This window comes from Pelophylax lessonae, assembly GCF_965119305.1.
Source record: "Pelophylax lessonae genome assembly, chromosome: 10".
NCBI lineage: Eukaryota > Metazoa > Chordata > Amphibia > Anura > Ranidae > Pelophylax > Pelophylax lessonae.
This window is the reverse complement of record NC_138777.1, coordinates 85,349,659-85,376,726: the sequence shown is the minus strand read 5'-3', so window position 1 is coordinate 85,376,726 and position 27,068 is coordinate 85,349,659. Positions and strand designations below refer to the sequence as shown.

At 39.8% G+C, this 27,068-nt stretch overlaps 1 protein-coding gene across 1 annotated transcript in view; it reads left to right on the top strand.

Annotated features, from left to right (window-relative positions):
• The window catches only part of LOC309565967 (mucin-5B-like), a gene marked incomplete at its 5' end in the record, with an annotated part of 169,095 nt that overhangs the window by 17,621 nt on the left and 124,406 nt on the right, over positions 1-27,068 (top strand). The window contains 11 exon segments of the mRNA XM_082270994.1: positions 1,835-1,925; positions 5,107-5,222; positions 7,277-7,493; positions 11,539-11,664; positions 13,467-13,584; positions 15,201-15,339; positions 19,716-19,826; positions 21,359-21,428; positions 23,059-23,196; positions 25,155-25,319; positions 26,694-26,788. Coding sequence (XP_082127120.1) covers positions 1,835-1,925; positions 5,107-5,222; positions 7,277-7,493; positions 11,539-11,664; positions 13,467-13,584; positions 15,201-15,339; positions 19,716-19,826; positions 21,359-21,428; positions 23,059-23,196; positions 25,155-25,319; positions 26,694-26,788 — 1,386 coding nt within the window.

The window sequence follows — 27,068 nt, the reverse complement described above, 5'->3', positions numbered from 1 at the left end:
TCCTGCCTCCCTCCTCTGTCACTTGCCTATCAGTCTCCCCTCAGCTCCTCTCCCTGCCAATTGTCAGGTCAGGTATTGTGCGTCTCCTCTGCCCCCCTGCCCTCTCTCTGTCTGTCTGTCTGCCGCCCGCTCGCCCTTGCGGGGGGGGGGGTTACCACACCGCTCGCTGCCCGCACACCACGCTCTTTCCTCTGGGGGGGGGGTTCTCGCACCGCTCGCCGCCGCTCTTGTTAGGGAGGGGGGGGGGGTGTTCACACTCACTCACTCGCTCGCTCCTTCAGTCACACACACGTCCTCCTTGTCTGCCTCTGCTCCCTCGCCTTGTCAGCCTCCGCTCCCGCGCTGCTCAAGTCCGCAGCTCAGCACCCTGTCGGCCGCAGCACCAGCCTCTGGTCCCGAGCACGCGATCGCGCTATGCGGCAGGAAAGTCCGCGGCTTCGCGTCAGGCACTAGGCCGCGATTTCAGAATGTCCCCAAACTCGCAAATCTTGGTCGCAAGATGTTGCTGGGGGTCAGATGGAACCCGATGGGGTGAAGAAAGGCCCGTAGAAAGCGCCCTGCTGGAGGATTGCTGCAGATAGAGTCCGGGGTCGGCGGAGCTCTCACCTCGCACGTCCGTTCAGCGATGATAGTGTTCTGCTCCTTTCACACCTATATATGTGTATGGGTATATATACATATAAGTATGTGTGTATATTTACCCCTACACAGAAGTTCTGATGTTTTGCCTCCCTCCAATAACCCCCAAAAAATGCCCAAAAAAACGCTTTGTACTAAACTGGCAAGGTGTGAAAATAGCGGAGCCATATCCCTGTTCTATAAGTGACATAATACAAACTATCTTTTTTTTTATGGTTCTGGACATGCTACAGAGCTGAAACTTCACAGGTACACCTTTTAGACCCCCACAGATACTAAATCCAAAGACATTTTTTTTTCAAAAATCAATTTTTTTTTCTATCAAAAATGACAATTTTTAAGAACTTTATTTTGTGTGATTAATAGTCCCTGGGTCATGACCCAGAACCCTAAGCACTTTTTAGGGGCATTTATTGAGTTTTAGGACTTCAAAATTGTGTTTTTTGATTACCGAAGTTCGGGTCCCATTGATTTCAATGGGGTTCTGAAATCCGAACCAAACTTTTGGAAAATTCGGGTGTTCTGGTCGAACCGAACTTTTCAAAAGTTCAATCATCCTTACTGCTGATGTCACAGCTTCTTGATTGACAATGTCACATGGGGCACAGGGTTAGTGTCATCAACAACCTCTGCAATATTTAATAATTCATTAAAGAGTACTGAATTTGTGTTATCTTCACAAATGCCCATATATTTTCTATTGTTACATGATTCCTCTTTGCCTTTCTTCTATAGTTAAGCAAAACCTGGTATGCACTATGGGTTTTTTTCTGTTCAGAACCTCTGTACTAACAATCTGACATTAGTACAGCGATCTCCCCCTCAGAGATGTTGTGCTATGACAGGGGGACAGCCCCCCCCCCCCCGTCAGAACACTCCGATCAGCGCTCTCAGCCACTGGCTGAGAGCATTAATAGGGAGGTGGTCAGCTACTGTTTTTTCTGTTTGGCCGACTTCTGTCGTACCGGCTGCCATACACACGGGCCGAATGTCGGCCAGTTTTTATTGAACCGGCCAATGATGTTGCTCGACATTCAGCCTGTGTGTATGGGGCTTAAATCACATCTACCTGATTTAACCAAATAGTCAGACCAGTGAAAGGCGGTTGCTAATTAGTTGCTGGATTGTAGTGTAACAATAATTATGATTCTGTTGTAAAAGCATCAGTATCAATACTGTGTCACTTTCTGTACAGGTGGAGCTGGATCCAAAGTATAACAACCATACCTGTGGACTGTGCGGTGACTATAACGGCATACCTGTTAATAATGAATTTTTTGATCAGGGTGAGTAATCTGGATAAATGCAAGCTTATTGCTGTATAACTCTACAGTCTGCTTGACGCTAGTTAAATTACTGGTTTAATACATGCACCACAGTGAGCAACATAGAAAGAATTTCCAGCAACTAAGCCCACAGAATCAGTATTCTTTTGTTACCCCTGTTTAACCTGATTGTAATTGTATTAAACAGGTGGCCAGATGTAAATTTGTTGCAGTATTTTCTGCTGTTTTATGTTATATAAAATAATATATAAAGTAAGTTTTGTTATATCACATTTTATTTTTCAATATTCTGCACTATTTTGACATAATTACTTAAATAAAAAAAGATCAGGGTTGTAATGTAACCCACATAATGTAATGTAACCCACAATAACTAATCACATTTTTAGATCCCATTCCATTCCATTTTAATGTTACTGAAATCTGATTGTTGGCCAGGTTTTGAAGAAAATTGTACTTTACTGCTCATTTAATTATATGGGTATTGAATAAGCCTCAGGATGTACTAAATACACTGACATGCACAACCCTAGGCAATTCAAGCTGGGCATATGATACACAATGATATTCCAAATAAAAGTGCAGTGCTAAACAATGATTGATACAATCCAATGACAGTGTATCAAAACATAAAAAGAAAATAGAAAAAAAATAATACACGTAATAATAAGTCCCAAGTGTTGAAAGGTGAAGCATAAACGTGGAACCATCCGACCTTGCACAGGTGATGTAACCCGGTAAGGATTCCCAGACCAACAAAGTGAATAATAAAATCTGCTCACCAGATGATGTGGACCCAAATACCTTATAGCAAATGGGTCAGCAAAGCTTGATATGATCACCCTCATATGATATGATATGAGGGTGGCCAGGTGGGTGATTGGGGGAGCTGTGACTCAATAGGTGAAATGGAGGGACACTGTAATGAAGTTGGGTGAGATGGGTGTGAGGGGGTGCTGTGACAGAAGTGGGCACTAGGATGACGTAGGAGGTAAGGTGGATGGTGTGATGGAGGAGGGCATGGTAGGTGTGAGGGGGCATTGTGACAGAGGGGATGATGTGGGTGGGGGGGCACTGTGACCAGGTTACAAGGTGGTGATGGAGTGGTGCCCTACAATGGGGTGCCCAGGGTCATGATGGTCAATCCGTCTTATGATTGGGGGGAGGTAAGATGGCTGTGAAGGGATCTGCTATGATGAGATGGGTGAGGTGGCTGTGGGTTGTGCACAAGGACAGGGGGATTTAGGAGGCTATAGAGATATGCTGGGGATAAGGTTGCCATGGAGGGATAGTCTGTAATAGGGGACGATTGTGAAGAGAAGTGCTGCAATAGGGTTAGGGGATGAAATGACTGTGGAGGGTTGTGCTGTGATAGTAGGTTGAGGTGGGTGCAGAGGAATTCCCCAGCAATGGGTTTAGGGGGTGAGGAAGTTGCAAAGGCATGGCATGTGGGATGAGGTGAGTTTAAAGGTATGCACTGTAATACGAGTGTGAAGAGATGTGCTATGATGGAAGGGTGGGGAGGCTGTTGAGGGATGTGTTGCAACGAGGGTGGGAGGTTAGGTGGCCACTGAGGGATGCACTTAAATCATTGGGTGTGTGCAGAGGGATATGCTAGGATGAAGCTAGAGGTTAAATTGGCTGTGAGAGAATGTGATCATTTTGGGGGTAGGGTCCCAGCTCCTCCTGTTGTAGCTGTTGTTTCAGCTCTTCTCCCTGCTCCTTGGTCATCTGTCAACACAGAAGGATGATCACTTTTAGAAATAAAGTGAGTTGAGGTAATAGAAAACACCTGACAGCTTTCCCCTTTTCCAGTCATCTTCTCCTTAGCCTGCTTGCTTTGTGGCTTCCTTTCTCCAGTAGTGGTGTTCAGGGATTGCTCAGTGCAACCAAGAGCCAAGAGCAGGCTGATGAGGAGATGGCTGCACAGAAGGAAAGCTGTCAGGCAGTCTGCCATCCTCTTGGCTGACTTTATTACTGAGAACACTGATCCTCCTTCCTTAATCACTAACCAAGGTAGAGAGGGCTACTGGGGGTCAGGGAACTGTGAAGTGGATGAGAGCAATTGGGGACTGGTGTAAAGCAGAGGGGGTGAGTGCTTAAGAGATATGTAGGGAAAGCACCAGGGGCAAAATCCCGCAAGTGACAAAGCAAAAGTCTAACATTTTAAAAATAGTTTTAAGTATATGTATTTAAGGCATGTTCATTAGATTGCTATGAAGTAAAAAATAAGACATGGAAATTGAATGACGTTTATTTTTATTTTTTTGCAGTGGAGCCCCTTCTCACATAGTTTAAGCCCATCTCCAGCTAAAAAGTTTAATTTAGTTTTACACAGAGCAGGGTCTTTGTCTTTTATGTTTTGTTATCTGTGTCAGTAAGGCCCCTTTCAACACTTGTGCAACTTGTCATGCAATTTTGGACATCAGAGTTGCACGACATGTCATGCCATGTTTTCCAATGATACCCATTCATATATGCACAACTTAAAGTTGCAGCAACTTCAAAGTAGTTTATGCACTACTTGGTCCGACTTTCATGCAACTCGAAGGCCATAGACTTCAATGACCCTCAGAAGTTGCATGAAAGTCATACCTGAATGTTATACAATGCAACTTGTGTGCAACAGTTGTCCATTAAAACTGGTCAAAAGTTGTATCCAAGATGCACCCATCCAAAGTTGCGTGAAAGATGCATCAAAGTTGCACCAAAGTTTCACTCCAAAGTCTGTGCAACTTTGAAGTCATACAAGTGTTAATAGAGCCTAAGGGAGAGATTTTTTATTCTATTTCTGTCAGGCCATCAGGAAATCTCTCCAACAGGGACACAGACAAAAACACATTTTTAGTGTAGAAGCCATAGAACCTCTGACAATGTTTTGCTTGTTCTCTGTGTCTTCCTCTCCTGGTGACACCTGTTTTATTTCTTGTATGGGAGGAACAGAAACAGAAAGTAAGGAAAAATCCACGCAATGGAGTCAAAGAGAAATAAAAGGCTAACAGAAAATATAAACTGTTTTCCACTTTATCTAAAGCTAAAATAGCAAATGGTTGGAAGTAGGCTTTAAGTTCTTTCATTGTAGATTTTTTACTCAAATATCAAGTCTTTGTTGTAATGAGATCAGCTTAAGATGTGCATTGGTAAACATTTGATGGGCTTTTTTTTTTGTCCACAGACATAGGCATACGTTACAGTACTGTAGAGTTTGGAAACCTGCAGACAATTAATGACCCTAGTGTTGCCTGTACAGATGTAGATGAAACTCAGAAAACGGACACATCCCAGTGTACCCAATATGTAAGTAACCATCTCATGTCAATGTTTATTGCAGTGCAGGTTCCATACTCTGAAAATTAAATAAGGCTATTTATATAGGTATATTTAAAAAGTAAAGTTTAACAATGTCCTCTAAATTTTGAAATTGATTACATTTTTTTATTTTTTTTATTTATGACTTTATGTTCAACTTACCTTAAAATGAAGCCCTTCCAGCGCCGAGCTGTCACCGATGCAAGCGCTTCCATCTTCACCTGGTCTTTCTTCCAGGTTCGCAGACTTTGGCTGTGTGACTGGCTGGAGACATGATGACGTCACTATCCCTGCTGTTTATGGCACAGGGCTCTGAAGGAATGGCCTGCGTGGCCATTTCTTCAAGGGGCATGTGCCAGCGATGTCACTGGCTGCATGTACAGTAAATATCTCCTACACTACCTATAGATAAGCCTTATAATAGGCTTACCTTTGGTAAAAGTCAGAGATGGGAGTTTACTTCCCACTTTAAGTTTTTTAGAAGCTTTCAGCATTTTTGTTTCTTTCTTTTTCTGATTCGCCATTTACATTTCTCACATTTCCATTTCCTTTATTTTAAAGTGAATCTGTACTTTGGTTATTTGCGGCAAAGGATTAGATTTACTGAATATCCTGCACCTCCTGCTCTTTGGAGCCCCAACTGCCTGACCTATGGCCCTATGCCATACCCGGTACGTCTGGCTATAAGTGAGCCATGCTCCCACAGTGCAGCATGGGATGTCTGTGTGGCCAATTGTTATGGTGAGCACTGCCTTTTAGTGGAAGGGAAACGTTCCTTTACCCCATGTCAGTTCTAACCCAGAACAGGGGAACATTGAACTTACCCTTGGACTGAATTTATAGAACATATCAGCTAGGTTTTTTTCATAGATCTGTGTTTCCTTGCAACATCCCTGCTGCCAGATTTTGCCTTGGGTAAGTTCTGTTGGTGGATGGTGTCTGAGCTTACATGGATGAAAGATGTCACTACCTAAACACCTCCATGACAGTCTTTGGTCTGGCCATAAGACAACTGTGACTGAGCACTCTCAAATAGCAGTGGTCACATACTGCCCCATACCTGAAAGCCCTGCTCTGTTTTAGCAATGGAGCGAGAGCTCTGATAGAGTGAAGAGGAGGAAATGTAAAACAGATAGAATACTAAATCTTTCTTGGGGGGATTGGTAAAATGACATTGTCCCTCTAAAAGAAACCTGGGTTTTGCCAACTAGGGGAAAGTAACATGTTCGCATTAAAACCCCCTTCCCATCAGCACACACCTACTTTTACTTTGTTCCCCTAATACTTTGTCAGCTTTCAAGAGCAAGGAGCAAAAGTCCTGTATAAGACCTGCAACTGTTTAGTTTGCTCTCACAAAGGGCTGCACAATTTCATGTTAAAGCCCAACTCTGCACACAAAAAAATAAAAAAACTACCCTTGCAATGCCCCCCTTCCCCTCACACTGCAAAGGTAAATGCATCCTTGGGCTTGGGCAAAGGTAAATGGTGTAATAATTACCTTATTCCTTTCTCCAGCAAGGTCCTTTAAGCAGTGTGAGCTGTCCTGCAAAGATTCCTCCAAAGTGCTCCCGGCCTCGGGTACACTCTTGCCTCAAATACATACAATGCAAGGTTTAAAAGTCCTGCATGGTATGTGAGTATGCTAAAGGACCACTCACAGCCCCGGGCACCGTACCCTTGCAGTGTGGGGGCCCCACCACAAGGGTTATTTTTCTTCCAGACCAGAGTTGAGCTAAAAACTAGTTTAAAGCATACTTTACCATCACTCAATTAAGTGTCTATCTCTCAGTGTTTGTGTGGCAGCCTTCTCTCCCTCCAGTCATCATTATAATAAATTCATGTTCTGAAGTAAATCCTGAGGAGTGAAGCCATCATGGCTTAGGCAGTAAGAACAATTTATGTTTTTCCCATAGTGACCAGTCATATCTCAGTTAATGCTTTCTCAGAAAATCTTAAATCTGATGGATTGATTATGTAACACAAACACCCCCACCTATCATCAGTCAGCTGCATTTATTTCAACATTGTGCTTTTTTTTTTAGCACACGGTATGTGAAGAACACCTGAGACATGCTGCATTTTCCAGCTGTCAAGATCTCCTCAACGTGAAAGCGTACATTAATGCCTGTGTGCTGGACATGTGCTCATGTAGCCAATCCCAGGATTCATTCTGCCTGTGTAGTACAATCAGTGAATTTTCCAGGCAGTGTTCACATGCTGGAGGTCGCCCAGAAAACTGGAGAACTAACAGCTTCTGTTGTAAGTATGCTTTCCACAAAGGCCTTTAACAGCTGAGCATCAACAGCAAACGTTCTTGATGCATTTAGTGTGAAACACGTCAATATCTTTGCTGTTGATTCTATGCTCTGATTGAGCAGTGAGCACATTGGACCTGCTTTTGTTGTGGATTTTGTATGTTATGACCAGGCAAACTTTGCAGCGTTGCATGGGGAAGCTGATCTCTGTTGCAACCTTTAGTGCCGGGTCCCACTTGTGCGATGCGGGAAGGCTGCAAATTCGCAGCCTGTTCCCGCATCGCAAACGCACATCTGGCAGTTCACACTGCCATATGCGATACGCAGGGGGTGTCAATAAAAAGTTAACGACACCCCCAGTTTGATCGCATATCGCAGTGCGATCTGACAGTTTGCACAGGATCGGATCGCACAAGTGTGAACCACTGTGCGATCCGATCCTGATGCAGCTGAAAAAATGCCTCATGTGCGACTTTTGTGCGGGTGCAGTGCGAATTTAGCCATACAAAGTGTATGACTGAATTCGCACTGCACATCCGATCGCATGTAATGAAGGAGCAGTGCGCTCCGATATTACATGCGATCGCCGCACACGCTATAGTGTGAACCGGAACTTAGAGTTCTGGTTAAGCTTTTTATTTTTTAATCCAAGCACTCAGAAAATCTTGAGTTTATTTAAATGAAGAAATAAAAATTGTGATGAATAATATTTCAGGATCAAAAACCAAATAAAATAGAAACTGCCTAAATGCAAAAAATCTGTTATCCCAGCTTACTGGTCACAGTGTTTGTAGGTGCTGGTCAGGTTGAATACTAGCTCATCAGACACATAGAGGACTACAACAAAAATTGCACCTGTCTGTACACTGTCATAGCATATAATAAGCTCCTCTTTGTAAAAAATAGCTTCAGCTTGGTCTTCTACCCATGGGTGAACCCCCTCTAACATTTTTTGCCCAGTTGGCCTCAATGATTTAGCCCCTACTGGGTAAAACATGTCAGAGGTGGTTCTCCCATTCTCCCAGGGGTAGGAGATCATCCTGAAGTCTTTTTTGTAACTGCAGGGAGCTTACTATATGCCATGGTGGTGTGTGGACGGGCATAGGATAATATAATAAAATATAGTGCTGTTCCAGATACCAAATATACAGGTTAACATATAAAAACATTAATATAAAAACAGACTACCTGACAAAAATTATGTATCTGTGCAGCTCCCTAGAACCATGCAGACCTGCATATAACTCTTTAGAGATGTTCAGCCTAAAGTGGGAAAAAAAGGCTAACTCCAACTATTCTTAAAAACATTCCTCCTGCCCATCCTGCATATGTTGTACAAAAAAGATCTGCGTTGTTACCAATTTTTAATCCAGTCCGGTCTGATCATTTAGTACAGCAGCTCTGGCCTAGGTCAGGGAGTGACAGCTGCAGGGGAGAGGAAGGAATGAAGACAGTGGCTGGGCCAAGGCAGCCTACGGGTGATGTCATGGCCCCTGGAATTCACAGTCATTGTTGATCGCTCACTTACACAAGGGAGCTAAAGCTTCTGAATCGTGACTGGACTGAAATAAAAAAAATTAAGTACACAGATTTTTTGATACACGGTATGCAGGATAGACAGGAGTGGGTGAACGACGTTTCCACCACTCTAACTCAGTGGGGACTGGGGACAGGACCATATTTTCTGTTAGACACTGTAGGCCCCTGTCTAAAGAAGATAAAGACAAAAAGACAAATAGGTAGTTTATATAGTATATATATTATTTAGTATAGTAGCTATTGGCATATATTTATTCGTCATAAGCAAAAATACAGTCATTTTATATGAGCCTATTTTACACAACATACTAAGCCAAGTGAAATGACAACATACTTTGTGTTAAAAAGGGGTACTGCTCTGGCAGCAAAAGTTCTGTCTGACCTTCACTAGGTTTGGTTTACTAAACTTTGAAGTGAGCTGAACTGAGGTGAAGTGAACTGAACTAGACCCTGATATACTGAAACATGTAAATGCAAAATATTAAAGTTGTGTTCACTTTACATATACATTCCTGTATAGGAGAATATACAAAATTAAGATTTTGTAGGTTTAGTTGTTTGAAGTGAACAGAAGTTCACACTAGGTTCAATTCACTACACTTGTGAAAAGTAGGCCCATGTTCACTTTAGTTCTCCTTACTTTACCCTTTATTAGGGTAAGGCCCAGGTTCACTTCCCTTCACTTCACTTTACACTTTGGTAAGTTAGGCTCAGGTACATATTCCTTCACCTCACTTTATACTTTGGTAAATTAGGCCCAGGTTCATTTTACTTCACCTCACTTTACACTTTGGTAAGTTAGACTCAGGATCTTTTCACTTCACCTCACTTTACACTTTGGCAAGTTAGGCCCAGGTACATTTTACTTCACTTCACTTTACACTTTAGTAAATTATGCCCAGGTTCATTTCACTTCACTTCACACTATAGTAAATTAGGCCTGGGTTCACTTTGCTTCACCTCACATTACACTTTGGTAAAGTAGGCCCAGGTTCATTTCACTTCACTTTACATGTTAGTAAGTTAGGCTCAGGATCTTTTCACTTCACCTCACTTTACACTTTGGCAAGTTAGGCCCAGGTACATTTTACTTCACTTTACATTTTAGTAAATTAGGCCCAGGTTCATTTCACTTCACTTCACACTATAGTAAATTAGGCCTGGGTTCACTTTGCTTCACCTCCCTTTACACTTTAGAAAACTAGGCCCAGGTTCACTTTACTTCCCACTTCGGTAAATTAAGCCCAGGTTCACTTCACCTCACTTTACACTTTAATAAGATTAGGCCCAGATTCTCTTCCCTTCAACTGATTTTACACTTTGGTAAATTAGACACAGGTTAATTTCACTTCACCTCACTTTACACTTTGGTAAGTTAGGCCCAGGTACATTTTACTTCACCTCACTTTACACTTTATTAAATTAGCCCCGGGTTTATTTCACTTCATTTTACACTTTAGGAATTTAGGCCCGGGTTCACTTTGCTTCACCTCACTTTACACTTTAGAAAACTAGGCCCGGGTTCACTTCACTTCACACTTCAGTAAATTAGGCCCAGGTTCACTTCCCCTCACTTTACACTTTGGTAAATTAGGCCCAGGTTCACTTCACTTCCCCTCACTTTACACTTCAGTAAATTAGGCCCAGGTTCATTTCACTTTTCACTTTACACTTTAGTAAATTTGGCCCGGGTTCACTTTGCTTTACCTCATTTTACACTTTATAAAAAAACTAGGCCCAGGTTCACTTCACTTCACTTCCCACTTCAGTAAAATAGACCCAGGTTCACTTCACCTCACTTTACACTTTAGTAGGATTAGGCCCAGACTTACTTCCCTTCAACTGATCTTACACTTTGGTAAATTAGACACAGGTTCATTTCACTTCACCTCACTTTACACTTTGGTAAATTAGGCCCAGGTTCACTTCACTTCACACCTTAGTAAATTAGGCCCAGTTTCACTGCACTTAACCTCACTTTAAACTTTAGTAAATTAGGCCCAGGTTCACTTCACCTCACTTTACACTTTAGTAAATTAGGCCCAGGTGCACTTCGCTTCATCTCATTTTACACTTTATTACATTTTTTATCTAAGTTTTTCTAGTTTTATCTAACCTTCTCTCACTAAGTATTAGCAGCACCCCTACACAGGTTTCACAGTTTAAACATCTTTACATCCTGTTTACATCTACACATCTTTGTGTGTGCTGGCAAAACACACACACATACACACATATTTTTATCTGTTTGATCAACAAAATGAAAGTGTATGCAAGCCAAAATGTATTTTTTTTATTTTGAATACAGTAAGGAGGTGTATTATTACCATTTTAGATTAGAGATTAGGAGTCTTTTTTTCTGTCAGTAAGAGTGTGGCCGGAAGGAAACCTCCCAAAATGTGAAATTCTCAAATCCTATTAATATTGCAATTAACAACTTGTGACCCATTTGTCATATATACTTATTAGTGATTGGATAATGTAAACATGTATTTATTCTTTTTTTATAGCAAAGCAATGTCCTGCCAATATGATTTATCATGAGAGTGCCTCCCCCTGCAAGAACTCCTGCTCACATCTAGAGATACACAGCCTGTGTGAGGAGCACTATACGGATGGCTGCTTTTGTCCTGAAGGTGAGTACCATGGGGCTGATATACCAACTACAGTGTCACACCACGCTCTTCTTAACAAATCCTGAATACTAACATTTATAGGTAAAGTTGATCCAAGGAATATCTGATTGCCTCTTGGGGGGATCAGGAAGGAATTTTTTCCCCTGCTGTAGCAAATTGGATCATGCTTTGCTGGGGTCTTTCGCCTTCCTCTGGATCAACTGTGGGTATAGGATTGTGTATATGGGTTGTATGTTTTTTTTTAATGTTGGTTGAGCTGGATGGACTTGTGTCTTTTTTTAACCTGATAAACTATGTAGCAATGTAATATGTAATGTGTGGGTTCATATAGAAATATCTGTCGTACCTCTCATGATATCCAAGTTTTAGTGGACAGAGATCCTACTTTTGATATAGTTTTTTTTAACATTTAACTTTCTGGTTTCCCCTGTTGCTAAAAGGAAAAATCAAGAACACTGTGAAGCATTTTTTTTAAATTCGCCCCAAAACCAGTGGAGTCAAAGAGATGATCAGTTTTAATTAGTGATGAACTGCACATACCTGGGTTCAGTTTGAGGCAGATTCGGCGAACATGACTAAAGCTCAGGTGCCGAATCTGAACCCCATTAAAGTCAACACGGGGTTGAATGTTAATAATGGCCATTTTCTAGGCTAATAGGCAAGGGATTGTCATACAGATGACGAGGGGAGGCTGGCAAATGCCTGGGAAAAATGTACCAAATCAAAAAAATAAATAAACTCTGTTTAGAGAGAGCAGAAATTTTAGTAATGCTTACAGTGAAACAATAAAAATTCAAAATTCCATTAAATTACAGGCCTGAGAGGTGCCCTGACCCTGCCTGTTAAATGGCGCATCTGTGCGACGTATACAACCCACTACAGCAAAATGACATTTTAATACAAAAAAAAGTATCTTTAAATTGCCGGCAAAATAATAAATCCCAGTCATTGAAAACAGAGCAGCGAGGCATACCTTCATCTATACCAGACCCTTATCCTAGATGAGGGTCTGATATAGATGTTAAAGAAATGTCATGGGGTTCCCTCTCAATTCATACCAGGCACTTTAGGTCTAGTAGGAATTTTAAGAGGGACCCCACACACAAAAACAAACAACATAAAATGGTGTGAGGCCCTCCCAAATTCTATATTAAAAGGATCTTAAGGGGGGACCCCATACATGTATCAAGAAAAAAAGCATGAGGTCCTGCCAAAAATCCATAATAGACCCTCATCTAAGCATTCAGGTCAGAGAATAGATGGGAGTACAAGTGTGGGTCCCCCCTCCTGAACCATACCAGGTCAAATGCCATCTTGTTTGGTTGGTGAGGACAAAAGCCCCTAGTGAGGTCTGTGGGCAGGGGCCTATCAAAACCTGGAAGCTCCTTTTATTTATAAAGGGTCCCCCAGATACAGGCCCCCCTATGTGGATCAGTAAAGAGTACATTGCGTCCCTACTCATTCACGAAAAAAAAGGTAAACAGTAAAAAAAAAAAACACATATACACAGATTTTGACAAGTCCTTTAATTAAATAAAAACATGTTCAGTGAGTTACATCCACCATCAATTGCATCATCCAGCAAAGTACATAGATCAAAGTCAATTACGATGCCCAATGCCCGCTGACCCACCAGAAGAAAAAAAGAAGATCCTTTGCAGTATAGGGGAAGGGGGATGAGAAACAGGGTAGGAAGGATTAGGAGTTTGAAAGGGAAATTTGTATTAAATATTATCATTTAAACTATTATTCAGTTGGGCCAAAGGCTTAGGAGAAATGACTGTTTGTTTTCCTTGTTTCAGGCACTGTACAGGATGACTACACTGATAAAGGATGCATTGCGGTTAGTGAATGTCACTGTAAACACAGAGGGACTCTGTATGCTCCAGGCGAAACAATGCAGAATGGGTGTGATGAATGGTAAGCATTTCCCCACCACTATAGCCAAATCCCGGGCCCTTCTGAACACCTGGGCCAATGGAGAAATGTAAGAGGCAGGAAAGGACTGACAAACATCAACATTACTGGAAGTGTCTAGTCATAATGGCCTGGGCATCTGCTACAACTGTAGGATTGAGGGTGGTGTATAGATATAGTGAAAAAGATGCCTACATATTATGCTTGACAAAAGTTTATTACTTTATAGCCACTAAGGCCCCTTTCAGATGGGTGGACTTCGTTCTGATTAGCAGAGAATCCACTCACAGATCCCTGCTGATCAGAGCAGAGTGGGAAGATGACACATCCATGTTCGCTTAGTATTTGCAGAGTGGACATGGACAGAGCCCGCTCTGTTCTTTGGGTGCCCAGGTGTAGATGGACTCCGTTGTCCATTTACACCAAACTACCCTCAAATCTGATTTGCCTAAACAGAACGGTATGGATTCCCTTTTTTTTTGTTGAGTGGACTGGAGGTAGGTTTTTGTAAATTGACACAATTCCATTTTACAGTACACTCGCCTGTCCATTTGATCATGTCCGCCTGAAAAACTGACAGGAGGACCTGATCGGATCTTTCGTGTGAAAGGGGCCTAATTGCTAGGTGCATCATCTGCACACTATTACTTAATATAATGTAACACACACTAGAGCTGACATGTATGTAAATGTTGTGTGATTTTTTTTTAATGTATACATTTTCATACATCAGCTCCTTTGTTTCATAATGTTCAGCATTTGCTACCTAAACTGTATTGCCCTGGATGGCCCTTCAGCCATTTTAGTTTTAAAGGGAGTGCTAAGAAGTTTTGTACATCAGGATAAACATATATACAAAATAAATAACAAATACTAAATTATTATATATTTCAGATATAATATAGATAAAATATTTTTGTAATTTTCTTTATGAGACAGAAGGTGGAGCTTCATGCTCCTTTCATTGTTTTACAGTTTCAGTTATTTTCTTTGAAGTGAAAAGCCTATTACTGTATATACAGATGTCAAATGCTTATGCTGAAATGGACACATTGAGGTGGAAACCTATTGCAGTGACTCATTACTAACCAGATGATTGTCTGGAGTTTCAGGTTTCCATTAGACAAATGGAGCCTCAAGGCAGACAGGATGTCCTGGCAGTGGAGCTCATTACAGATCTAACAATCTGTAGTCTGGGCTAGCAAAATGAAATTGGATAATGCATAATACCTGATGAATAAATCCTAGAGCTTGCTTTCTCTCTACCTGTAAAATTTACGTAGATATCTGTAATGATTTTTGGTATCAGAGAATCATTGGCTCCAGCTGTCTCAATTTTCTGGTCAAAACATTGACTTTCAATAACAGGTGACATAACATACCAACAAAGAAATATATATGGGGGGGGTTCCCATAAAGGCTTCCATTTTTCTGTTTCGGTGGAATGCATATTTCAACTGATAATGCATATTTCAACAGATTACAGTATTTAGATCCATGATAACGTAAACTGAAAGGATAAACTGCATGCATTTATGCCTTCAACAGCTTATATTTTCCATGAAGTATATAAGCTTAGCATCACTTACAATATCATTACACAAGTATTTCTATTACAGCCACTGTATATCAGGAAGATGGAACTGCACAGACCATGCTTGTCCTGGATCTTGCGCCATTGAAGGAGGAGCCCATATCGCCACCTTTGATGGGAAGTCCTATACCTTCCATGGTGACTGCTACTATGTGCTGTCCAAGGCAAGGAACTTTTGAGTTACTATTGCTTAGTTTTAAACCCTTTCTGTTTATTAAAGTCAAAATATCAAGTACAATAAAGAGGACATGAAATAGCTTAGTTTGGCAATAGTTACAGTTATTAGAGAATTATCTAACCTCCAAAAATTATAACTTATACTAGGGACCCATCGTTTTACTCAAACTATTCTAAACATTTAATAAAATGGAAAAAAAAAACTCACGCAATCTTTTGATTTTGATTGGTGCACATTTACATTTGAATTTTGGATTTAACTAAACTGTAAAATCAACTACAATTTAAATGACCATTATCACTATAAATACTGTAGTTCTGATAATTCTATGCAGTTGATATATTTAATGCAAATATAATACTATTGGTGCAATTATTCCAACACTTCTGATGACTTCTGATTGAAGTTTGTCCCAACTCTCATCACTGTTACTCAGTTGGATAGCTTAATTCACATGGAACTGAGGAAAAAAGGTATGTGAAATAAAAATAAAAAGTTTTCATATACTGTATAAGTGCACTGTCCCTTTGCAAGTCCTCAATATTCAATCTAACAAACATTATAAAACTTGTGTAATGAATATAACATAATCACAAAAAAAATCAAAATCAAAAATCAAAATGAAAATACAATTAATATCCACAATAATCACAATGCATAATATTAAATCTCATAAAAACGAATAGTCCATAGTAATTCATGTGTGAATAAAGTGCTCCATGCTCATAAACCACTGTAGAAAAAAGTGCCCCAGTGATGAAAGGTGCTCCTCAAATAAAAAGGGCCTCCTATCAGATTATAATGATCTCGAGTTACATTCATCAAATGCGCTTTTGGTATCTCAAAGACAAGACCGACACTCTCAGCTTCAAAAATGCCTTTGGATGATTGGGATGGATGGAGATAAAACACTTCTCATATTGAAAAAACTTGTCACATCCTCCGCTCCAGAATGGATTCTTCTACCACATTGTGGCCCCGATGCTGTAGAAGGATCTGCTTTTTGTTGACACTTCCGGCTTATGATGTTAATGTTGAACATCGGGAGTTGGAGCAGAGGATGTGACAAGTTTTTTCTATATGAGAAGTGTATAATCCCCTTTTACCCCAATCATCCAAAGGCATTTTTGACAGTGAGAGTGCCGGTCTTTTCTTTGGGATTCCAAAAGGGCATCTCTTTTACTCAAAATCATTATGAACTGGCAAGAGGCCATTTTTTTGAGGAGTACCTTTCAGCACTGGAGCACTTTTTTTCTACAGTGGTTTATGAGCATGGTGGATTTTATTCACACATGAATTACTATGGAATATTCGTTTATATGAGATTTGATATAATGCATGGTGTTTATTGTGGATTTTAATTGTATTTTCATTTTGATTTTGTTCCTTCTGATTATGTTATATTCATTACACAAGTTGCATCATGCTTGTTTGATTGAATATTAAGGAATTGCATAGGACTTAAAGGGACAGCAGACTTTTTTGCACAAATATCATTTTGGTCTAGTATTTAATACATAATAGTTGCAGCAGTCTCCAATATTCTATTAACCAAGCCCAATAGTTTTCTTTTTAATTTTAAGTTTCATATACTACATACAGTAATATTGTTCATTACAATTGTCTTTTAAATAGATTTGTAGCTAGTTAGAATGTTGAAAATACTGTACTTCATTTTGTTAAAAACTACTAGGAGACAGAGTTTCTCTTTTTAGCAGAAGAAACTTTGCATATTCTCTTATGCTAAAATAAATCCTTTCCCTTTTGACTAACATTTTAACATTTCATTTCTGTACACTACCTGTGCGCATGAACAGTGCAGTTTACTGTATGTTCCATGCAACTGGGTCAGGGACGATATAATTGCTGTGGGCATGCACAGGAGTGATGCCATATTTCACCACCCAATGGCCAAAAGGGCTGACATGGGACCTGAAATGAGTGTAAAAAAAAGATGGATAGGCCAGTGGACAGAACTGTGAGCAGCAGATGAGAAAGTAACAGCATCAGCAAACAGCAGATGTGTACAGAGGCACAGAGTACTTGCACATTATAGCAAGTGCCATAAAAATGCCCACCCACTTACAGGCAATGGACTGGATTATTTTATTTTAGAATACCGACCTCCTAAGTTATCATCTGTTCTTTCCTTTCCTACAATTTTTGTTAATGACCTAGAACAAATATGTGTATATCAGGTTCCCAAACACTTTACTGGCTTCATGAATAAGTTGGGTCAATGATTTACTATTTGGTGAAACCAAGATCAGAGTGACAGATTGAAGCTGTTCTTTTGTGGCAGATATAATGTAGGTCATGGCTGGCAAAATAAATGAAACAAAAAAAATATTTTCTTGAAGGTTTTAGTTTACTATTGTAGATACAGTGGTCATGGTCACTGTGGAAAATTCTCAAATCAATTTTAACTCATTGACATGTGGTATTGAAATTGAACAATAAATGAAAAATGTGAAAGGTAAGTTTTACAAGTTTTCTATTTAAAGGATCAAAAAACAGAGTGACCTGTATGGAGGTACCTGGGTGTTACACATTGCCATAGCACAAAGCCACTATTCAGAACAAGAGATTTCAAAGTCAGGAATAATATAAACAAATACCATTGTGTGGTTAAAGAGCAGCACAAATTTATGATCTCCATCAATCATCGAAAGTATGTTCTAAGCGTGACTTATGTATGAAAATAATGCTTACGTTAAAGGTGGATGGTGTATGGCAGCAAATGCCTAAAGAAAAACAGTAATCGGTTCACAAAATGCAACAGAACTTAGCGCCTTATAAGCAGTTTACAAATAGGGAGGGTGAAACTCTCTAATGTTGACACAGATAGCAATACAATCCTCAGAAAGCAGAAGGAAAACATCAAAAGTAGACCATATACACTACAGATTTAATTTTATTCAGACTCTTGTCATCATAGAATGCCAATGCTTAACTAGCATCTAGAGCACTCATACTAATTAACTCCTCAAAATCCACAGAATGTTATCAGTCCAGTAAATGTTTCATTTAACCATAACAAGGTCTGATTAAAGTGGACTTTTTGAACCCCCCCATTTGAGAGTTTCTATGATACATAAAATGAATAAAAGTACATCTTGGCTTGTTAAAACATTAAAATATAATTTACATTCTTATCTATTTGCTAAAGCTATTAATATAAGGATAACAAATAGTTAATTTTGAGAAAGTTTAGTTCCGCTTTAATGCAATGTTCCACAATGCCATGGTCTGGTCTGATTGAGGCCTTAACCGGTTGCCCGGCCAGGCAGAGTGACGTAGATCTACGTCGCTTGCCTGTCACTTCCTTGTGAGCCAATAGTGGGCGGGCGCGTGCCCGTGGAGGCGCATGCCCGCCGCGGCTCGTTCACAGGGAAGTCAGTGTGTGTGACCGGCGGACCCGATGTCCGCCGGTCACTTGCTGATCGTCGGTACAGAGGGAGAAAGTCAGGCGGCTGATGTAAACAAGCTACCTGTCATTTTCCCCTGTGTAGAAACCGTGATCATACGGTTCTACTATGTAGGACCGTTGATCACTGTTCCTACACTAGTAGCCACAGCCAATCACAGTAAAAAGCACGCCCCTAGGGACACACTTAACCCCTCCCTCCCCAATAAAGTTAACTCCTTCCCTGCCAGTGTCATTTTGCAGTAACAGTGCATATGTATAGCACTGATTACTGCAGTAATGTCACTGGTAACCCCAAAAGTGTCAAAAATGTCAGTCAAGGGTCCGATCTGTCCACCGCAATGTCGCAGTACCGCAAAAAAAATCGCAGATCGCCGCCATTACGCTTTAAAAAAAAACACCAAAAATGACCGAAATCTTTCCCTTAGTTAGTAAATGCAATAACTTTTGCGCAAACCAATCAAAATACGCTTTTTGCAATTTTTTTTTTACCAAACATATGTAGCAGAAAACAAATTGGCCAAAAATGTTAAAAAATTTTGATTTTTACATTTTTTTGGGGGGGAATTTCATATAAAAAATGTGAAAAATATTGTTATTTTTGAAAAATTTACGCTCTTTTTTTGTTTATAGCGCAAAAAGTAAAAAGAGCACAGGTGATCAAATACCACCAAAAGAAAGCTCTGTTTGTGGGAAAAAAAAGTACGTCAAATCCGTTTAGGTACAGCGTCGCACGACCGCGCAATTGTCCGTTAAAGTCACGCAGTAAAAAATCGCAAAAAAAACCCTGGTCAGGAAGGGGGTAAAATCTTCAGAGGCTTAAGTGGTTAAATTCAATGCTTCTTTGGATATATGCTTTGCACATAATACAATCATATAAAAACAATTGTTCCTCCTGAACCAATGTATAACTGTATTACTTTTTATTGCTACAGGGTTATAGAAATGAATCCCATGTGATCTTGGGGGAAATGACTGCTTGCAGTTCCTCTGCAAGAGAGACCTGTCTCAAGTCCATTATACTCCTAACAGATAACCTGAAAAATGTGAGTATATCAGTTAGTTTGGATATATTAGCAACATAACCAAAATGGGAAAATGTCATCTGGTTGAATCACCCTCTGACTTCCTATATCTCCTGAAGGCTCTAACATAAATATTTCCTTGAACATTAAATATACAGTGTCTACCTATTTGGGCATTGAGACCCATGTCTCACTAGTGATCCTATCACTAGTGGCAAGAAACATACATGATCACTACATGGAACCCTTATTTGTTTCTATGGTGTCTTCCCCTTGCTTGCCAAAATGTTGCAAAATACCACTCACTATTGAGGGTGCATTGTATAGCTTTGCTGTAGATACAGTTAAAGCATTTCTTTGCTCTCCTAATGATCTTGCCACTGGTGAGTTGTCACCAGGATGGCTAGTCTGACATTGGCCTGGAAGCAGGAACCCCAGGAGCCCTAGCTATATTGTTCAGGCATGTAAGTGACCCTTTAGTTTGTTCTTCTGTAAACACAGCTATACTCTCTGTCACCACTGCTGCTATTTCTTGGATTCTTCTTTTATCAACCATCTTCAATCTCACGAGAGTCTACATTGCACTGCCCATGTGCTGTACAGGAAAAGAAAATGCTAGTAAACAGTTAAAGGAGTTTATCTGGCAAGAGACAGAGTACAGAAAAAAAGCTCTGCCTGCTTGTAATTTATCCTTTTTATAAACTTATAAGATTTCAGTTGCAATAATTTGTTATTATTTCCAGGATTTATATAGGGTGAAAAAAGTTTGCGCAGCACCGAGGCGGCATTAGGGGCATGTTTTGGTATGCTAAAGTGGCCCCAATGCTAAAGCAGCCCCAAAAGTTCTTCCAGCACTCCCAACAATGTTTAGTTAGAATTTACCATCCCTGATATGTATCAGAATTTCACCTGTCCTCAAGTCTTTACAATTGTCTGGGTGCAATAAGCACTATTAGCAGAGGCTTTTGGTCACTGTTCCCAATACTTTGTTTGTAGTTCTGGCTGCTGAGACTCTCTCAGGGCTGTTCACAGGAGGATTGATATTCCCCTGACTAGAGGAGTGATGCTTCAATTGTATGTGGGTTGGAAGAGAAAGGAGTTGCAGTGCGAAGACGTATGGGAATAGCTAGACCCTACTTTGGCTAAACAAAGTGAGAAAGGTGGCACGCTACAAGCCATAAACCATAAAGCAAAACCTACTTTAATGACCAAGCCCACTAAGTGTATTAATAAACAGCTCTTTTATTTATTAATGCAAAGCGCATTCATGAAAAATTTTTGATTTTACTATCTTTTTTCTTTCGGTTACTAATTTCTATTTTTTTTTTGTATGGCCTGTAGAATTCACAGTACATGATTTTTTATTGGAGGTTTTTTCTACCAAGAACTCTGGGCTTCTAGGGGGTCAAAGGGTAAAACAGCTGCGTAGAGTCAACTTGTCAGGGAGTTCAACCATGAAAAACTAAAACATCAGTTTAGCTAGAGATGTGCTAACAGTGATCTTCTATTGAAACTACTGACCAAATAATTATAATTTTCATTCCTTTATCTAGGTGGTGACTTTCAAGGCCGATGGCACAGTTCTATTGAATGAACTGAAAGTTACACTGCCTCATGTCACAGGTAATATCACATGACAATGTATACTGTAACAACTGTGTTTATTAAAACATACTGCACTGTATTAAATCAGTTGCCTTTGTCAGGCAAATAGCTAAATATTCACTTGAAACTGATATACTGTATATTAAAGGCTAAGTTCACCTTTTAGGAATGTTACATGTTGCACCCATATTATTGTTACGCTTGTCACCCCCTCACTGCCCCTCTCATTGTGATAGTAGGTGGGGGATCCTCTCCCTGTACCCGCTGTCAGATTTTGAAAATAAAATGGCTGTGCCAGGTTTGGCCCACACAGCTACATCATTCATTCACAGGAATCTGTGAATAAAAAAAAACTACAAATCTCATCCGCCACCGCGGCAGACTAACTTGTAGTTTGAATGAACTGCAGGCATGCTGATCAGCATGCCCATAGTTCATTCACACTGTCAGGCAGTGTGTCCAGGAACCTGATATTGAACCCACCATCTGCTGATTGACGGTGCAGTACTTTGCAGGCTCTTGTTTAAAAAATAATAAATGTGTATGAATTTGTCTGTTTAGTTGTTTTTATGATTTATATTCCTCTGTCACACTGCACAGTCAGGCAGAAGACATGCTTACTTTTTGGTTTAGCAATGCAGCTTCCTAAGGCACCTCTGCCTCCAACCAGCTCATTATACAATATTCAACATTGTCACCTCTGTCCAATGATCAGGGAGCTGATGCTAAAGGCTGGCAAAGCTGGACCAGGAAGAAGTAAAGCTGAATTAGGAAGTAGTACAGCACATTTCCCTACTATCTCTCATTTAAAGGACCTGTTTCACATTTAAAAAATCAGTATAAAGGAAAAGTAATGTTGAAAGAAGAGCTACAGTAATGAGTTTAACCAATCCTTGTTTGGGTGTTACTGTAATTCTTTATGGCCCATGTAACCGAGGATGTGGCAGGGGTGTGTACATTATCTACATACTCCATACTGAAAGGTGTCCCTTTTTACCATCACAGAAAGTTGGGAGGTATGAGTATAGGCATCCTACTGACTGTACAGTGTGGCATATAATGCCTGGTACACACGATAAGATGATCTACCATTTTTTTGCATGCTAGTCTCAAATCAAAAATAAAGAGTTGACTAATGTTACGAAAATTCTCATACGACAGAAAAAAAACTCGGAAGTGATGTAATGTGTTGTGTATTTGTATTGTATTTTTAAATGACAACTGTACTGATTACACAAAACATTTTTGTGCTTGTCCGATCGGATAATATCAGATGAACTGTCGTGATTGGCTCTCAAAAGCTGTGTGTACTGACGATCAGATTATCATACTTTGGCTTCGAAAGCGGTCATTTGTGCACAATTTTCTGATTGTGTGTACGGGCCTTAATTTTAAATCATAAAAGTGGCTGTACAAAAAAAAAAAATACATAGTAGAATTTCAAATGTGTATTAAAATGTATGCAAGGAATACCATTATTTTTATAAGGATATCACATGTATATTTATGTGAATATGGAAACCCAGTTTTTACAAAGAAACTTCTATACATGGGGAAGAAAGCAACATATACCACTAGTTTACACCTAAAGTATACTATATGTCTAGTATGGCTAGTTAATTAACTTTTCTTGTGTTTTCCTCTACAGCCAGTTTCTCCATGATGCAGCCCTCTGATTCTTACATCATTGTACAAGCTGCCTATGGTCTTCAGATGCAGATTCAGCTGCAACCCTTGATGCAGCTATACATCACCATGCAGAAATATGCCAGGGGACGACTTCAAGGTCAGTTGAAGAAGACTTGGCACCTGTGGACAGCAATGCATGATACCTACACGTGACCTTTCTGCATATATATATAAAAATAAGTTGTTATTTTTTTTTTATATGTCTTCATATAGGCTGATATAAAATGCTTTGAGTGTGAACAACTAATTTATTGACAAAGCAAATGCTCTTTACTTTCATGCTGCAAGCTCTTGGTTTTCGAATGGTCATGGGGGTGCTAACTGATAACATTTCTATGATACAATTTTATACTCAGAGAAGAATATTGCAGCTGACATTATAGACAACCTCTGTCCTGCCAAATAAAGGCTAAAACAATTGGAATAAAATATTTATGACATTGGCAATAGCAATCATAAAAATGGGGTAATTCCTACATACTCTTTGAATTCACAGATAGTGTAGAACACCATTTTAGAGAGTTTGGAAAATGAATATTTTAGTGCATGTAAACTCTAACTATATTTTTCAGTATGTTTTGGCGTCATCAGTAGCCCGCTCTTTACTGCTTCGGGCTAAATTCAACTTTATTGTTCCAGCATGAACACTGATACTCCAAACCACTCCTTCTGATGCGCTTTACCCCCTAGCTCAGCTTAATCGCACAGCATGTGTTCATGCTGGATTTGAAAAAAACTTGAACAAAAACGTTATATTTAGCTAGAAAGAGTACACAGTGCACCCTTGTATCTGCTACTGGGTCTGGGGGTGGGGGGATGACAGATTTCAGAGGCACCTTCACCTGTGACTAAATGAAGAGAGTGGAGGTCCTGGAAGGGTATACAAACTGTAGGTGAACCTGTTTTGGCATCATACTTTATTGTTCTACATTTCCTTAAAACCTATCTCTGGTAAAAATGTAAGAGATAAATGGTTCTAAAAAGGCAAGCTGCCCAAATCTATAAAAGTTCAGCTTGAACAAATAGTCCTGTAATGCCATCCACAGGCTCACTTAAGGCAGCTACCCCAGAGCAGAAAGCAGACTCCATAATGAAACAAAAAGGGAGAAGGACCTGTTTACTAAGTGTAGCATTAAAATCATCCGCCTTAGTAAATACAATTGCCAACTTACTGGGTGTTGCATTAAGTGTTGGATTAAATCCTGTTAAACAAGTGAGTTGCCGATTGCTTTTAATAAACTAGATGATTTTTTTTCTACACTTAGTGGGTGCCCCCTTTCTCCCTTCTGGTAAAAATGTACTCAGGGCTACAGCACTTCTGACCATGTATTTAGTTGAGTAAAATGGGCATTTTTATTTTTTTTTGCCAGCGATTAATGGGGGCAGGGGTGATAGAGGGTATGCTCAGTAGTCAGCTTCAAGCAAATTGTTCCTTGTGAATCTGTTTGGTATCTGAAAATCCTCCCAGGACAAACACTTTCTGTTGCAGGCTTATAATGCTAAGCCATAGCCTTTCACTTAGCGGCAGCCCTGTCATCCTGTTTAAGAACTTCTTCAGTTGGCAGATCTATTAGTTTGGTAGTCCAATGAACAAATAAATTAGTCCATTTGGCAGGTTGACAACATAAGGACTTAGAGTTGTCAGCCTACAACAGAAGGTTATGTTACTGGCAAGGGGCTCCAGGTAAGAAACCTTGCAACAGATTCAAAAATATGTATTTGCTTAAGAAACCTCTACAGTGACACACGTTGCTAAGCATACTGAAAAACTGATTTTTGGTTTACCTGCATGTAAAAATAGGCACATTCAGCACCAAGTACAGACTGACTTCCCTTATGTGACAAAATTCATATGTGTTTGCACAGGATTGCTGGAGAGATCTGTCACTAGACCAAGAGCATTTCCAAAGCATTCTTAGGGTTTTATCAGTGAGACTGTTAAATGCATGAACTTTTACATAGCAGTTAATATTTGTGCAATGAACGTAGAAGAGATATTTATTGCAATGTTGTGATAACAAGAAACACACTAAGGAACTAACACATGTTTTGCAGGTCTTTGTGGAAACTTTAATGCAAAGGAGGGAGATGATTTTAAAACATCGGGTGGTCTAGTAGAAGCCACAGCATCTGCCTTTGCCAACACATGGAAAGCCCAACCCAACTGTCATGATGTGTCAGACCTCCTGGATGATCCCTGCAGCCTCAGCATTGAGAGCAGTAAGACACGATTTTTCATCTTATTACTATCAAATATTCATTCTCCAGTGCAGGATATGGTTATAGATCAATAGAAGTCCAACTAATGCCCAGAAATTCCCACTGAGTGATCACTTAGACCTTTCTCTATGCTGAAATTGGTTTTTGATTACGGGGTTCTCCTGGTTGAAATTCTAAGATCCCACATTTTTACCTATTCATGTATCCAGCAACCTCTACTGGAAATAACCACTACTTAAATTGAAGAATGATTTATTAGAATACCTTGCAGTCTATGCTGTGTATTTTAAAAAAGACCTCCATGAAACATGAATAGTAAACAAAATGACAACACAAAATTTAGTATACTGAAAAAAAGGAGTACATTCTTTTATTTATAATCCTATTGTTGGTTTGGTGACAGCCACTCACTGCCCTGATACCACCAATCACCAGGCTGTTTTTCATATGGTTCAAATATGTTAAATGCATATATAATATTACAGAAAAGATTGTTGTTGAAATAGTCTGGTGTCAAAGTCTCTTTAAGACCAGAGAGGAGCTACTGTGACAAACACTCTCATGTCTCAGTTGCCTAATGTAGAAAACAAGTTCTGCCCATCAAGTGCCCTAATAAGCCCAAATATGTGAACATGTTGCCTCATGGATAAACTAATACAGGAGAGTTTTCGACTCTGAAAAGGAAATTCCACAACTATTTCCATTAAAACAGAAATACATTTCATACAATGGGATTCCCATGTCTCTTACAGTCATAGACAGGTCTGTTTATTGAGCCTCCACAGCAGGCCTCTGCTCTGTTTGTTTGTAAATGACATCAGTCCAAGACTTCTATTCCAAAGAAAAGACACAACAACTGCATACCAATAACGTATTCAGCATTAGGGCTTTAGTCAGTCAAAAGGCCTTAATCTCCACCCAGAGACCACCACTCTGACATTTTACCACTCAAGGCTTAGTGGTAGTCTCTATCACTAAGCCTTGAGTGGTGAAATGCGTCAGTGTGGGTGGTCTGGGGGAAGAATCGCTAGAATGAAGCCTTAATGTTGGGTACATTATCAGTGTGAGTCTGCCTCATCTTTTCTGTGGAGTGGGTTTGGAGCACAAATGGCTCCCTTTCAAACAGCACCCGAATTTCGGGTGACAGTGGAAGTATGGTGCCTTGAGCAGAGCAATTCTGCCTGCCACTTGAAAATCATGAATTTTTATTTTCTGTAAGAATTATAAGAGCAGAAACACTTCTTTATTCAGTTAGCAAATATCACATGCAGTAAATTTGTCTGGTCGTTTTAACCAGTAAAGTTTTTCCTTTATTTTGGTATATTTTTACATGTTGTTCCCATGCGTACATTAACAGCAAACCATTCTTTCTAGAAAACTATGCAAACTATTGGTGCTCTAATCTAGAAAAAGAGGAGTCTCCTTTTGCTAAATGCCATTCAACAGTAGACCCGGCTGGGTATGCAAAGGTGAGTGTTGTACTGTGTGTGTTCACATCTCACATACCAGGGTTGATTTTCTAAAATAAATTGGATTTTTGCTTTGCAAGGGAAGTTGCACTTTGCAAGGAAATCTGCTCCAGAGCTTAGTGAATGAGGTGAAGATTTGCTTCACCCCCTAAGGAACACAGATGTAAAAAAAAAGAAAACTTTATATATACAGTAAAACCTTGATTTGAGAGTAACTTGGTTTGAGAGCGCTTTGCAAGACAAGCAAATTTTTAAAACATTTTTTGACTTGATATACAAG